The sequence below is a fragment of the Lemur catta genome, chromosome 14 (assembly GCF_020740605.2).
Source record: "Lemur catta isolate mLemCat1 chromosome 14, mLemCat1.pri, whole genome shotgun sequence".
Taxonomy (NCBI): Eukaryota; Metazoa; Chordata; class Mammalia; order Primates; family Lemuridae; genus Lemur; species Lemur catta.
In genome coordinates, this window is record NC_059141.1 from 22125977 (window position 1) to 22141763 (window position 15787).

Here is a 15787-nt window from a genome sequence, read left to right on the forward strand (position 1 = left end):
ATAATCCAAAGCAAAATGCACTGGACATTTGAAAGCAATGACACATAACCTCTCTTCTCCTCCATTTTCTCACCCATAAAAGTCTATTTAAAAAGATACTAGAGCAGTTCGCGAAACCCTTAGATGATGTTTTAACGACCAAAAGATCACCTATACCAGTAGTTCCAAATGCCAACCTTCAGACCAATGTTAGCCCGTTACAAAGTTTACACCTATCCAGGAAAAAATGCGAAAAGCAACGACAATGTACAGCTTTTTTTCTTAAAGCTAGTTTTATTCAATTTAAATTGTTTTTCTTTGTTTTAAGGATATATTCTTCGTGTGCTTGTGTGTGCGTGTTAAAATTTCCTATTAGAGTGTGAGGTGCTAGGAGATGTTTATTAAAGTCATAAAGGCCCAAATAAAAACATGGCAACCCTATATTGTGCAAGGGAAAGGGGGTCGGGAGTGGCAGGACTGATCTGTAAAATCCAAACATCCACGAATTACTGACCAATCCAAACCGCAGTACAGACGAGTACTCAGGAAGACTACATACTTCAGCATGCATTGCGAACTCTTTCAAAGGGACTACAGATCCAGGCATGCAACAAAACCATCAACCTATGTCCCCATCCATTTACTGTATAGAGACTACAAACCCCAGCTTACTGTGCATCGGAAATGCGACGCCCAGTCTCAAATTAGGCGGGGCTCTGCAGCACGCCGGGCCTCTAACCCAGATGCAAAGCATTATGGGGATTGTAGTTCTTCCGTGGCTAGGTCGGGCCGCTCCCTGGCCGCCCTGAGCCGGCGGCTAGACTGCGCATGCGTGTCAGTGGCGCTAGCTGCGGACCCGGCTGGCAGTTCCTTCCTCGGAAGGAGAGATTCCCCTGCCATGGAGTCCTACGATGTGATCGCCAACCAGCCTGTCGTGATCGACAACGTGAGTTGCGTCTTTTCTATATCTAAAGGGACTTGGGCTCTCTTCTTTGAAAGGATCGCTTCCCGGGTTTCAGCCTGGGCCGCCGGCTCTTTGTCACTGGCCCGGCCTGTCAGGCGGGTTCAGCCGTCACCGCCTCCGTCTCCCCCGCTCCTCCCGGTAGTCAGTAGGTACCGCGGCCTGCCAGCAACCGTGAGATGGAGAACTTTGGGGTGGATAAAGGGAAGAGCTGTAGTCCGAGCGGGTCCTTGGGCCCTTGGCTCGAGGGGCCCTAACCGCTCTGTGAGAGCCTGTTGCCCGCCCTCCCCCCAGTTTCCGATCACTCTATTGGCTTCCCTGGCTGTCCATCTTGGCTGCCGACCCCGCCTCTGGGCCTTGCCGGAATAGGGCAGCGGTGTGCAGTGATTGGCTCATGCCCCTGCCGTTCTTCCGGGTCGCCATAGTGTCTCCCCCTCTCTAAGGGGCGGGGCGGTGCACGGAGGTTGTGGGGATTGGCTTCAGGGACTCGCAGTGGTGGGGCCTGAAGGCAAGGGCCCGCCCGCGGGTGGAGAGGGGCTCAGTTTCCATCCATCCAGGCCGGCGCGGCGATTTGGTGTTGTGTGTCTGGGTGGGGCTCGAGAATCTAGTGCCAGAAACAGCCATAGGATTTCAGTTATTTCTGTGATTATAAATTACAAAGTTAATAAAGGTCGAGGAGAAAGGAGAGTGACAAAGCAAGCAGGGAGGTGCTTTCCTCTAGCTGTTAGCGGGAAATACTATGTTACCAAACATAATATCTGCCAGGCGCTCTAGCGCTTCCAGGGTGCTTTCACGTACATTCGAGATGGATCCTCACAAAAACTGGGTGGATAGTTAAGAAGGAAGTTTGATCCTCATATTACAGATGAGAAAACTGAAGCGCGAAGAGGTAAAGTAAGCCCAAGGTCACACAGTAGAGGTGCCCTAAATCCAGTGTGCTTTATCAGTCATTCCTTTTGCCAGCACCCTCACGCAAAGCATCAATAGTGACAAATAGAAATAATCTAAATACTGTTCTTATTTGGGGGGAAAGGGGACCATTATAAAACGACTGCATTTCTGTCTCCAATTCAAAGGTTTGGTACCACCGAGATTGGTTGATACCTTTCTGTGCCCCTTCTAGGTCCCTCCATTGAGGCAAAACTACCAGTTCCTCCTGTCCTAAGCTGACTGTCAGATGCTCTCGGTTGGTCCAGCTCTTAGGAAGTTGGACATATTACAGTGTCCTTTCTCGTTAAGCTTCAGCTCTGTTGGGTAGATAGGAATTACCGCCCCCAGTTTACGCAGGAGAGGTTAAATAACAGTATTCAAACCACCCAGCATAGGTGTTGAGGAGCCCATACTCAGGCTGAGATCCAGTTCCAACTTCTTCACTTTTTCCAAGAGTAGGTGTTTTTTCTGTTGTTAGCTTTCCTTATTACCAGGGGTACGGCTTCTTCCTTGAAAAGGGCAAGGTAGAGCTCAATGAGATACCGCATTTTTTTCTAGAATTGATATAGATGAGAGACACCTCATTTTTGAGAGGATTTTTTCCTTTCTTTCTTTTCTTTTCTTTTCTTTTTTTTTTTTGTCTCCCTCACTAGACTGTGAAATCCTTGTGGGAAAAGATGGTATTCTTTTATTTTATTAGCCATCTCCCTCCACACGCACAGTACCTAGGGCTATGATCACACCGTATACTACCCGGGTGACAGAGCAAGACCCTGTCTCAAAAAAAAAGAAAAGAAGAATCCATCCCTAGCTTGGCAGAAAGGATGAAGAGGAAGTGATTTATAAAGATATTTTCACTGTTCAATTATATATTTTGTGAACTGAGAATGTGCTTCACACCAAGCTAAGTGCTCTGAGGGTAAGAATGAAACCAGTTATCATGTGGAAGGGGAAACATCATTAATTATTTGCTGAGAATGCCTTCAGAGGCTGAACAGGAATACATTAAAAAGAGGAGGGAGAAGGTAGCCTACAAGATACCTTTTGGGGTGGCAAATTCGGAAGGTACATTGAATTGACCAAAGGGCCAACTCTTTTCCATCCAGTTGTCCCCATGCAGGAATGGAGGCCCAGTGCTGCCAGATCTTTTGATTTTTCAAGAGAAATAAGAAATATTAAATTTCACATACAATCTTCAGTTTTTAGCTGTTGGCAGTGTAAGAGTACTTTGTGGTCTACAGAGACAGAAAGTAAATTAATGGTTGCCTAGGGCTGGAAGAGTTGGGAGGAGGAATAAGGAGTGACTGCCAATGGGTACAGGGTTTCTTTGTGAGTGATGAAAAAGTTCTCAGATCAGGTTATGGAAATTGTTACACAACCCTAAATATACCTAAAACCACTGGATTATACACTTTAGATGGGTAAATTGCATGGCAGATGAATCTTATCTCAGTAAAGTTGTTTTTTAAAAAGTTCTTTGCGGGCCAAACAAAATACGTCTTTGGGTAAAATATGTCTTGTGGGCCACCACCTCGAATCTGTGGCTCCAGATCTCTCAGCGTCCTTTTCCTGCCTGTAAAATGGGGGAGACAACCTGCCTTCTTCCCAGCCTGTCAAGAATAATCAGAAGTGCTTAGGATAAGGTTTGCCCAAGCCACAAGGCCTATAGCCAGCAGGTACCAGGAGAGCTTTGTTGAGGGATATGCTGTTTATTTGCCTACAGCAGAAGGAGAATGGTCAGTGGTAGCTGGGAGCAGACTTGAGTCCTCATAAATCAAATATTTCATGAGATTACTTTTCCAAGAAGCCTCTACAAGGCATTTGTTTACTTGGCTTTGCCAGAGTGAATAACAAAGAGCTTATCTGCCAGGTACACAGTTCCTAGCTGTAAATACTGTTAAAGAAATGGACATGACCTTTCTGTATGCTCTCGTGTATGACTAGAGCAGAACCCTACTGATTCTTCGCCAAGTACTGGCCTGGCAGGCCTGCTCAGGGGCTACAGGGACAAGCTGGGTCTTGTTCCACCTTGTACATCATTCCCAATGCTGCTGATTTTACCTTTCCTGCACCGCCTGTGCCTGGGGCCTCCAGCATTCCAGCTGCTCATTCAGGTTCCATACTTTAGTCATTTGCACTTGATTTTAATTTTAGTCAGCCAGCATCTATCGAGTACCTAGCAAATGCCAGATACTACCCATACATAGTCTCTGGTCACAAGAAACTCAGATTGAAAAGAGACAAAAATGGCAATCATAAATTCTAATAGAAAGCAGAATGAAATGCATGCTACCTTATAATATAGGTAGTGGTGATTTGCTGTGAGATAATACAAAGAGGATAATTAATTCTGGAGATATTCTTCAGGGGGAAGGTGGTGCTATTTGAACTGGGCCTGTTATACTTTTGTTGGGAAGGACAGAGAGGAAAAAAATGAATCTGACATTGTAATTTGCCTTGTTACCCAGAAGCCAGTCCTTTTCCTAGTAAACTAAAAATCAGACATCCAGGAAAATCATCTCTTAAAAATATCCAGGGTCCGAAATACAGGTCTCATCTTCTCATTTTCAACCTCTGCCAGGAGACCCGATGAGTCTATTAGTATCACCACACACAGATGAAGGCAGTGAGCAATCACTGGAAGCTTGAGCTGACAGGTTCCCAGAGTTCTCACATATAGGGCCCTTTTTGCCTGTCTACGCCTCAGTCTCAGAGCCCGTGGGTTTGCAATGGGATGGTTCCCCCTCCTTCCCAGGCTTTCAGCTCACCTGACATCTACACCTTTTCCAGGCCTCTTGCTGTACTGCCCAGACCCAGACCAATGAGTTTGCACATTGTCTCCTACTCCCTTAGAGAACTGGCTTGCCCTCCTCTCCCTGACACTCCACTTTTCCTGTCCCTCAACCACTTCTCACTTCCTGCCCCCAACCACTGCCTTGCCAGAGGCGAGCACCAGGATGGCCAGTCTCACTCCCCTCCTCCTGTAGAAGAGCAGAAATAGAGAGACAGGGAGGGAACCAGCGGTGTTGCTAGGAAGCCTTTGGTGCAAAGATAACCTTGGCTACTTAGCATCTCCTGATGTGTTTACTGTTTGCTGTGTGGGTTCTAGAAATATCACACTCTGCCCCAGGAGAAGTGGTCAACCAGTGGCAAGAAAAGCCTTGCCCCACTCACACGTCCAGCTGCAAATCATGTTAGGTAGAAGGGTTAAGAAGGAAGAGAACAGGATATATCTGCAAACAATATCAAGACAGGGTTGGTATCTGTATCTAGAGCCAATGTTTACATTAGTTGGGCCCCACGTGGTCCCAGAGATGCTGTGGGGAGAACTCGGATTCTTTTCTGGACACCTCACCCAACATAGCAAGTATGGGAGCCGCAGGATTTAGGGCTTCCCTGCTCTTTACCTTCAGTAGGTCAAGGAGTAAAACAAAGCACAGTAGTCTTCTGCCCCTGCAGTAAGAACAAGACAGTGTACGTCCATTGGAGTCGGCTTCAAGCATGATGATGCTCATGGTGGCATCTGTCATGGGGGCCCCAGAGGCAGGGAGAGTGTAGGCCTGAGCTGGGAAAATAGGTTAAAAGCATCCCATGGTTGTGTAACAGAAAGAATCACAAGCTTTTCCCACCCTAATTATATTCCTGAACTTGGCAACTTTGATGCTTCTAGGTGGTTTCCTCTTCTCTCCCCAGGTTTTCTGTCTTTTTCTTCCCTTTATTAATATTTTTATTTATTTACTTATTTATTTTAGAGACAGGGGCTTGCCAGAGCACTCTAGCCAGGGCAAAAGAGTGAGACTGTGTCCCCCACCCCAAAAAAAAAGAGAGACAGGGGCTTGCTCTGTCGCCCAGGCTGGAGTGCAGTAGTGTGATCATAGCTCACTGTAGCCTCAAACTCCTGGGCTCAAGTGATCCTCCTGCTTTTATTAATATTATTTTCAATTCCCAAAGTAAAACATGTTCAATGTAGAGAAGTCAAAAACTACAGAAAAATCAATGCGTTGAGTATACAGTGAGAGTCCTCCTCATCACCATCCCTGTCTCGCCTCCCGCCCTCCCATGCGCATTCACCTTTTCTAAGCTCACACAAATGTATATATATTATATACAAATGTAAGGTCTCCCTTTCTCTTTAAAGAAAAATGAAATCATGTAATCCTTCTCTTGTTTTTGTGATTGTTCTGACTTCTCTCTCTCTCTCCTCTCTCCTTAGGGATCCGGTGTGATTAAAGCTGGCTTTGCTGGTGATCAGATCCCCAAATACTGCTTTCCTAACTAGTAAGTCATTCTGTAGCTTAGGCAGAAGTTTGGCTCTCAGCTTTGTTTTAGGGCTGTGGCCGGGTGTGGTGGCTCACACCTGTAAACCTAGCATTCTGGGAGGCCAAGGCAGGAGGATTGTTTGAGGTCAGGAGTTTGAAATCAGCTTGAGCAAGAGTGTGACCCTGTCTCTACCAAAAAGAAAAACAAGAAAAAGAAATTTAAAAAAAAAAACCCAGCTGGGCATTACATCACATGCCTATAGTCCCAGCTACCAAGGAGGCTGAGGCAGAAGGATCGCTTGGAGCCCTGGTGTTGGAGGTTGCAGTAAGCTACAATGACACCATGGTACTCCACCCAGGGTGACAAAGTGATACTCTGTCTCAACAACAACAATAAGAAAAACCAAGGCAACTGTTTTAGGGCTAAATGTTTTAGCCTCCCTCTTTTAGGAAGAAGAATTCTCATTCAGGTCAGCCTTGGTACTCGAACAACAACAAGCAAGGGACAGGAGCTGGGTTTGAAGTAAGCAAAGAAAATAGTTGTCTACATGATACGATTTGAGAGGCACAGGCACGAGGCCTCTTTTTTTAAATCTGACTTCATCTGATGCCAAAAATGTTATCACTGGCGACTCCAGGCTTTGGATGATTGCCTCTTCACGGAGCCCTCTTTTTAAACTTCTCCTGTCACCCAGGCTGGGGTTAACGTTAAACCATACCTACCAGCTTACTGAGAACGAGTCTCTCAGAGCTTTCCTCCTAAGGCAGAGAGACTGCAGATGCAGACAGAAGGTCACAGAGGCCTAGGGAAGGGGCTTCAGGGGGGAGGAAGAGGAAGAGGCTCTCTGTCCAACTTACAGCATCACAGTTTTACTTAGTAGAGGTCCTGAGGAGACTTAAATGTTTTGAGTTAACCATTCATATTTAGAAATTCTTATTTCCTTATCTCTCTTGGTCTGCACATACATTGGGGAAAGAGAAGAACTAAAAGTACTGAATCCTCTAAAATTTCTTTTAATTATTTATAAAGTAATATAAATGTAATAAAAATATGAAATAATATATAAATAACTTAAATAATACATGTTCATTGTAGAAATTGTGGAAAATACAGAAAAGTATAAAGAAGAAAATCAAAATCAACTGTAACCTCATTCCTCACAGATAATCACAGTAGAATTTGAGTATGTACATGCATCTATACATCCTGTGTTCTATCAAGAAAGGAAAAATGATAGTCCTCCCTGTTCTTCTTTCTAGTGTGGGCAGACCCAAGCATGTTCGTGTCATGGCAGGAGCCCTCGAAGGTGACATCTTCATTGGCCCCAAAGCTGAGGTAATTCCCAGGCCTACAGAAAAAGCCTCAAGCCAGCAGAGGACCTTCCTTACTCACCACATGGAAAATGTCCCAGCAGTTAGACATAACCATGAGCAAAAGGAGAAATTTTCTCTTAAAATTTCCCTTTTGGTTCTCTCATCCTAGGCCTAGGTGGTTTATTTCTCCCAGGAGCAGCCTCTGGTCTTGGAGAAGAAATATCTGGAACCCCCAATTTGGGAAACACTGAGCCAGTCCTGAAAACAGGGCTATTACCTTATCTTCTGCATTCTGTCACTGCCTTGCCAATGATCAAATTGCCTGGCTTGGTTACTTTTTTGGCAAAAGGGATTCAAGAGGGAGAGCCTGGCTGGCATACCCTAGGGATGAGTTAATTAACACAGTTTTGGCAGAGCCCTCAGGCAGCCTGTAGTGGCAAAACAACAGAATCATCGTTGCCAACTTTGGCTTCAAGCGCTGAGACCCAGAGGTGGGAGCAGGAGATTGTGTCCTGGAATCAGGTAATGAGGAAAGTCCTTTCTGTCACTTGTCAGAGAAGCACCTGACGGCCCACAGAGATGCAGAGGCCCTCTGCTTTGCTAGCTGTTGGGAAAGCAAAGGCAGTTTGCAGCATACAGTCTAGAGACTTGGAGAACATGTGCCCACCCTTAGCCATGGGTGAGGACAGTGGAGTGGGAACAGAGGAAGCTGAGGCTACTCACTTGCACAGCTCTGTCCTGGCAGAGGAGGGTCCTGAACTTCGCGTCCTGTTCTCTATCCCCAGGAGCACCGAGGGCTGCTCTCAATCCGCTACCCCATGGAGCACGGCATCGTCAAGGACTGGAATGACATGGAACGCATCTGGCAATATGTCTATTCTAAGGACCAGCTCCAGACTTTCTCAGAGGAGGTGAGGGTCCTGTGTATAGGGCACCCCTGTGGAGTATGCAAAACTGGGCAGAACCCCTGCCCCAGAGATGACTATTAACTACCAAGGGTGCTGGAGTCTCACTCTGTGCCAAGGTCCCAGGCCATGTGCTTTTCAGACATTTGAGTTGAATCTTCATGCTATTCCTATGAGATATAGGTAGCATTATCTCACTTTACAAATAAGCAAATGGAAGCTCAGGAAAGCCAAATAGTATTTCCCAGACTACCCAGTGAATAAACTAGTAGAGCTGGGATTCAAATCCACATACTTCGGAATTCAGAGCCTATTATGCTCATTAACGTCAAAGGAAGTAGCTCTCAATTCAGAAGTGCAAAGGAAAGTGCAGGCTACTTGTGTCAATTTCCAGGGGAGGGATGTTTTCAGTTTTTTTAAAAGCATATTCAATATTGAGATTTAATTTTCTATTTTGAGAATTTTTTAAATGACTTTTTATCATAATAATTCAGCATTTAGAGTTTCACAAAATCTTCTTGACAGTTGGAGATATACAGTAGACACAGGGGCCTGTATACAAATCTTGAAGGACAAGGATGGGAGTGAGGGGTGGAGGCAAGGGCAGAATGAGACTTGAAAGGGGGCTTGAATTTGGAAAATTGAGAAACCTACTTGGGCAGGGCTAGGTGACAGGCCCAACTTGCCTTTTTTGGAGGGAGGGTGACAAAGGTCCCTGGGCTCTCAAACCATCAAGACAGGGGCTTCTCCCCTAGTACTAATGAGGGTGGAAATCTGGCCTTGCCCTGATTGCCTGCTGGGCTCCTTTCACCAGCATCCTGTGCTCCTAACTGAGGCACCGTTAAACCCACGGAAAAACCGGGAACGAGCTGCTGAAGTTTTCTTCGAGACCTTCAATGTGCCAGCTCTTTTCATCTCCATGCAAGCTGTGCTTAGCCTGTGAGTAGCAGCTGGCTGGCCTCGGCCCTTGGTGGGGGGAAGGAGTTCTTTGGCACAGTTGAGGCAGGCTCTTCTCTGGGGTGGTTCAGAGCAACTTCACACACACACACACACACACACACACACACACACACACACACACACCCAATAGGAAAGTGTTAAAGGATGGTGGGAAAGGGAGAAAGACTTTTGCTGAAACTGAGCACTAAGCCTTCTTAGTTAAAACCAAAAGAGATGTGACTGGTATTGACTGCACCCCGGTGTCAGTACTCTCAGCTGGTTTAGTGGCCAAGACTTTCAGCTAGGCCTGCTGAGAAGGCCACATGCTGCTACAGCTCTTCCTGAAGGCCCCTGTAATGTGTTCACGTATGTATTCAGTGCTTACTGTATGCCAGGTGCTCTGCCAGGCTGGTGATACAGTCTTGATCCAAGTGTCTGGACCAAGACTGTATCACCTGGATCAGTCCCTGTTCTCATGCCCTGTCATTTCTGTCATATTCCCACCCTACCTCCCACCAGGGTTAGGCTTAAGTCTACTACGGAGATTGTACAATGGTGACCTATTGTGGGATTTGTTTGACCCTATTACAAAAATTGTAAGCCGCCAGCATTTGAAAATTGGGAGATGTCATATCAACATCCAAATTTCTGGCTTCTCTGAAAAAAAGAGAACATCTGGTAATACTAAGCCTGCATTTCTATGGTGCAAAAATCAGCTGCAGTGGAATAATGGCTGCCATTTTAGATATGGTTTGCAGGCCTGGCTTCTTTACCACACTCCGCCCCATTCTCTATTGCCCACCCAACACAAAGGCTGAGTGTCAGTTGCTATTTATCAAACATTGTGGGTTTTTTCCCTCTTCTTCACAGAAATATATATCTGTATCCAAAAGATAGAAAACTAAAGACAGACCTAGAAGGCCCTGTGGGGAAAAAAAACTGTTTTTTTTATGGAAATGAAAAATATTCTTATTTTCTTTTATTCACTTACTTTTCCTGCCTGACCCTTGTAGGCATTTGAGTTTTTTCCTCATCTAGGGAGTTGAGCTGCGCCCGAGGCTGGGTCTGTGAGGCAGCTGAAGGCCAGGCCATCTCAGACTGCAAGGCCTGCTCTGCATCTGGGGAGGGAGCTTGGAGGAGCTCAGCTGCTTTCATTCAGCTGTCCAAGGCTTGCTTCCACACTCGGGCTTCCTTAGTACTCAGTCCGTTCTAAGGCCCCTGGAGAAAGGCAGGCCCAGGCTTTAGTTTAGCTGACATTGAACACTAAAATGAAGTGGGTTTCCTCCCAGAGTAAGGAGGAGGGCTTAGTGATGGTTTGCCCTCTTTGCTTCAGTTATGCCACAGGCAGGACCACGGGTGTGGTGCTGGATTCTGGGGATGGCGTCACCCATGCTGTGCCCATTTACGAGGGCTTCGCCATGCCCCACTCTATCATGCGCATCGACATCGCTGGCCGGGACGTCTCTCGCTTCCTTCGCCTCTACCTGCGTAAGGAGGGCTATGATTTCCACTCATCCTCCGAATTTGAGATTGTCAAGGCCATAAAAGAAGTGAGTGATGCCTGGTGGGCCTAGGGATGGGATGGGGAATGGGGGTGGGAGGGCAACCAGGACCTCGGTGACCAGCGAGTGAAGAAAGGGGTCCCTGGGGTCCCAGGTCAGGCCCTTTTCTCCCCAGCCAGGCCTCCTGGCAGGGAGGTGACAGATTCGCCGTCCTGAAGTGCTGCCATCTTGTGGGGGGAAAGGGAGCTGTACCCAGGTGCTCAGTATGTTTTTTATGCCTTATGTACAAATTATATAGGTTATTTTACATCCTTGAAGAAGTCATAATACTTTTTTCTTTTTAAGTAAATTGAACCATTTGAGTAGTAGAAGGAGATAGATGCCTGGGCCTGGGGTAAAATTAGGCTGTAGTCTCAGACCCAGGATCCAGAGAGCCAAGTTTCCAAGCTTACCCACCAGGAAGGTGGAGCAGGTGAGAGTTCATATCCTTAGTGCCACCCAGTGAAGGCCAACAGAGACGTCCCTTCTCCTGCTTCTGGGAAGCAGCTCCTGTGACCATTAGGGCAATCACTGCAGATGGACAGGTTTCTACAGCAGCATGTTACTGTCCTAGGACTGTGAGTGACCAGGTATGGGCCAGATGTCCCGCCTGCCTGACTGTTGTGCTTGGTCCCACAGAGAGCCTGCTACCTATCCATAAACCCCCAGAAGGATGAGACACTGGAGACAGAGAAGGCTCAGTACTACCTGCCCGACGGCAGCACCATTGAGGTAGGTGGCTGGACTTGCCCCCCTCCTCCAAGTCCCCTCAGGCCCACAGAAGCTCTGGGCCTGAACAGAATGGCCCTGAGGGCGGGAGCGCCCCGCCTCCCGCAGAGGAGGTGCCATGTGGACCGGAGGGGTCTCCAGAGGGATTTTCCCAAGTCAGGTATGGGATAGGAAGGGAGATGCTTAGTGCTGTCCTTAACCACTCCCGGGCATAGTACAGGGTGAGCTGCCACTTACCTTGAACTCCCTTGAACTCCCATTGATAGGAAGAAATTTCCATGACTGAATGAATCCATGTATTAATGCCAAACATCTTTTGCTTGGAAAATGTCAGAGCTAGGATTAAATGTAAAAGCTTCCCCTCTCTAGTTTCCCAGAAACCCTATTTGTTCCCAGGAGCCCTATCTTTGTTCCTTGAGGCCCTGGACACATAGCATCTGTCCTGAACCTGGCCTTCATAGCCACCTGGTTAGTGAGAGATGTGCAGAGGGGCCTCTTCCATTCCTACTCCCAAAGGGAACTAAGTCCCAGCCCCAGCCTCTTAAGCTGGCCCTCCACCCTACAGATTGGTCCTTCCCGATTCCGGGCCCCAGAGCTGCTGTTCAGGCCAGACTTGATTGGTGAAGAGAGCGAGGGCATCCACGAAGTCCTGGTGTTTGCCATCCAGAAGTCTGACATGGACCTGCGGCGCACACTTTTCTCCAACATTGTCCTCTCGGGAGGCTCCACCCTGTTCAAAGGTTGGTCTTTGCTCTTGGGGCCCTACGCCTGGAAGCATCCAGATCCTGCTGGGCCCAGACACCCAGAGAATTAACTTGCGATTCTCCTTTTCTGCTTGTTCAGGTTTTGGTGACAGGCTACTGAGTGAAGTGAAGAAACTGGCTCCAAAAGACGTGAAGATTAGGGTAAGAGCACGGTGGGGGCTGGCCTGGGTGGGCCTGGAGTGCCGCATGGTGTGACCTCCCTCTGGCTCTGCCCAAGCCCTTTGGGCAGCCAAGGCTCTACAGGCAGCACCAGATGGCTCCCAGCTTACACACTGACCCTGAGATCTAGGTCAGCCAGGGGGAGGTTCCATTCTTATTCTTCCTCTTCCCTCAAAAGGAAGGCTGTTCTAATACCCAGATATAGCAGGGCCCTAGGTTGAGGGCCCCAGGTGTGATCTTTCAGGGAAACTTAAAGTGACAGATTAGCTGGGTATGTGGCATGCACGTAGGAGGATCACTTGAGACCAAGGGTTCAAGACCAGCCTAGGCAACATAGCAAGACCCTGCCTCTTAAAAAAAATTGACAGGAGATTGACTTTTACTGCTGCCGTGCCCCTTGACCAGGGAGGTGGCTTCCCTGTCACACAGTCTGACTCCTTAGTGACTGGTAGAGGGAGCTGGCTACCCGAGGAGGGATCCTAATGAAGGAGTGTGGTTCCTGCCATGGAGTCTGTTGCCCCCAGACCCCAGGTAGCCCCAGCTTCCCTGGCAGCTGTAGATACTTAGGGCTGCTGGAACCCTAAGTATCTACAGCCAGATGAGTGTCAGGCTGGCCACAGTGCCCTCCCGAGAGGCCACAGGGTCCAGCAGGGCAGAGCTTAGGCCTGGTGTGTGAAACACATCCTCTGCCTTGGGCAGTGAGAGGAGCGTTAGAAGGGAAAGGGAGGAATGGGAGTCTCAGGTTCTTCTTTCCACCACCTTTCCAGATATCTGCACCTCAGGAGAGACTGTATTCCACATGGATTGGGTGAGTGACTCTTCCAGGAGTAAGAGGGGAACGGGAGGTGAAGGCATGGATAAGCCCTCTTCGCCCCATCCCTTTAAAGAAAAGCCTCATTCGGTTTGGCCCCAGGGGTCTGGCGGGCTCCACTTCTCTCTTACACTGTTCCTTTGGATTCCCTCTACTCCAGGGGCTCTATCCTTGCCTCCCTGGACACCTTTAAGAAGATGTGGGTCTCCAAGAAGGAATATGAGGAAGACGGTGCCCGATCCATCCACAGGAAAACCTTCTAATGTTGGGACATCATCTTCACCTCTCTCTGAAGTTAACTCCACTTTAAAACTCGCTTTCTTGAGTCGGAGTGTTTGCAAGGAACTGCCTGTGTGTGTGAGTGTGTATGTGGGTAAGAGAGTGTGTGCACATATGTGAGTACGTGTGACCCGGGGATCCCTGGGCCCGGAAAGGACGATGAACTACCCACAGTGGCGATGGCCTGAGGCCTGGGGTTGACCACTAACTGGCCTGACAGGGAGAGTGCAGGCAGAGGCCTTGCTACTTCCCCAGCTGGGCCTTTGGCTGGCTGTGTGGGCCTACGTTTACTACCACAGGGAGATGGAGAGGGAGATAAGCCAATCCCCTGGGAGATCTTGCTGCTGCCCACCCAGGCTGGGCCGGCCCCACCCCCACCCCCAGAGGCCCAGGCAGCTGCTGCCTCCCCTTGCTTGTCACTCTGTTCTCGATGCCTCCTGACCATGTGCTGAGAACTGGGGTTGGGGCTGAGTTCTGTCTGGTTGTGTTGCCATTTTGGTTTGGGAGGCTAGAAAAACTCTAGGAGCCGTTACAGAGATTCTGGGGTCAGGAGAGAACAGGTCCTCGCGTTCACCTGGGGACCACACCGGGCATTGGAGGAGGGCAGGAGTCACGCTACTTCTGGTTGGCTGCAGAGCTAATGCTGCAAGCCCAGCCAGTGCCCTTCTAGGTCTAGGGAGAGTTTAAGGAGCCTACTGACTCCAGGTCCTGTCACTCGCTTTTCATCCATCCTTGTTGCAATGCCATCTTCAGTTTTACTTATTGAAGTGTTTTTTCAGTGAGGGGCTGGAGAGAGGGAGCTCACCACCTCCCACCCTGCTGACACTAAAGTTTACAGACCTGCACTTAGCCTGGCACCTAGGGTCCTGCCTCTCCCTGCTGCTGAGCTGACACTATCCATAGGCCACAGGACCACTTGGGATTGCAGGCTACACTCAAAGGCACTCCCACCAGCCTCTCTCTCCCTCGTCTACTTGCTGGAATGAACAGGCTGGTTGCTGGCTGGATTCTCTGAAACAGGAGGTACAATCACTCTTTGGCAGAGGCCCCAAGCAAAGAAGGGTGTTTGAGATCCAGTACCCTTAGGACTGGAGAAGACTGCAATTAACCAAGTTGCCTTTGCCACTCTAGCTGACCAGAGGACTAGGTTATAGAAGTGAAACAGCCCCCCCCCAGGCTGATCTTGTGCCATTCTTGACTCTGGGCCTGTTTGGTTAGGGAGGGAGAGGGCCAGACACTGATGGGCCCAGGCCTGGCTCCTCAGAGTTGTCCAAAGCCCTTCAGCCCAGACCATGCAGAGCTGGGGCCAGCCTGTCTTCACTGGCACCCTCACCCGTGACACCAAGACCCACCCTAGTCCCAGATTCCAGGCAGTATTCTCTCCTACGCCATCCTGTGACCAAAGGCCCCTGCCAGATGTGGGCCGCAGCAGCAGGTGTGTGTGAAAGCAGTGTGGCGCCCCGCGGACTGCATAACCAGCTCACCTCCCTCCCCTTAGCCCAAGCCTGTCCCTCGCACAGCCTCGCACAAACCATGTTGCCTGGTGGGGCCCAGTGTACTGAAATAAAGTTGTTCCAATAGACACATCAGCTGGGCCTCTTTCTGTCTGTGGCCACTGCTGGGTGGGAAGAAGGACGAGCTGTGGTCCTGAATCTGAGGTGGTGACTGGCCCTGGTCTGTCTTCTAGAGGGCACTGTTGCACCAGCCAGACTTACCCAGGCTGCGGCCCAAGTTCCAGCCTGTCGGGTAGATGCGGAGAAAATCACGTTCACGCCAACGCCCAGGTTCAAGACCTGAGAGTCCCTGTGTACACACTCGAACTCATGGGTGAGATTCAACTCTGAATGACAGGAGCAGCTCTTGACATCCCTGAAATTAGAGGTTCTCAAAACTTTCATGTGTATAAGAAGCAGTTTCTGGGACCCACACTCAAGATACCCATTTTAAACCTGCACTTGGGGGGAAATTACCACACGCTTGACAAATGTTAACCCATTTAATCTTCCCAGTAACCCTACAAAATGTAGGTGTTTTTATTATCCATTGTACAGATAAGGATCTGGAGCCACAGATCAAGCAATTTCCCAGAGCTCCGCCCTTTATCATTTTGGATGTGAACCCAGGCAACATAGCCATAGAGCCTACATTTTTAGCCACTATGCAGACTTTCAAAAACCACTGGCTTAGAGCAAGTGGTTCCCAATTGGGATCAATTTG

The 15787-nt window shown here is 48.6% G+C and overlaps 1 protein-coding gene across 1 annotated transcript; it reads left to right on the top strand.

Moving 5' to 3' along the window:
* Positions 1-717: 717 nt before the first annotated feature.
* ACTR1A (actin related protein 1A) lies at positions 718-15159 on the top strand. Its single transcript, XM_045568509.1, has 11 exons — positions 718-925; positions 6084-6148; positions 7390-7465; positions 8229-8354; positions 9163-9287; positions 10621-10837; positions 11468-11560; positions 12123-12297; positions 12401-12462; positions 13248-13288; positions 13452-15159. The coding sequence occupies exons 1-11, from the start codon at positions 878-880 to the stop codon at positions 13552-13554; spliced, it is 1131 nt and encodes a 376-aa protein (XP_045424465.1). The 5' UTR covers positions 718-877; the 3' UTR covers positions 13555-15159.
* Positions 15160-15787: the final 628 nt, after the last annotated feature.

Excerpts from the sequence above, each read along its gene's own strand:
- ACTR1A (XM_045568509.1), top strand. The coding sequence starts at position 878 with ATGGAGTCCTACGATGTGATCGCCAACCAGCCTGTCGTGATCGACAAC. Across the intron at positions 926-6,083 it reads AGCCTGTCGTGATCGACAAC|GGATCCGGTGTGATTAAAGC; the intron begins GTGAGTTGCGTC and ends CTCTCTCCTTAG. Across the intron at positions 12,463-13,247 it reads CAAAAGACGTGAAGATTAGG|ATATCTGCACCTCAGGAGAG; the intron begins GTAAGAGCACGG and ends CCACCTTTCCAG.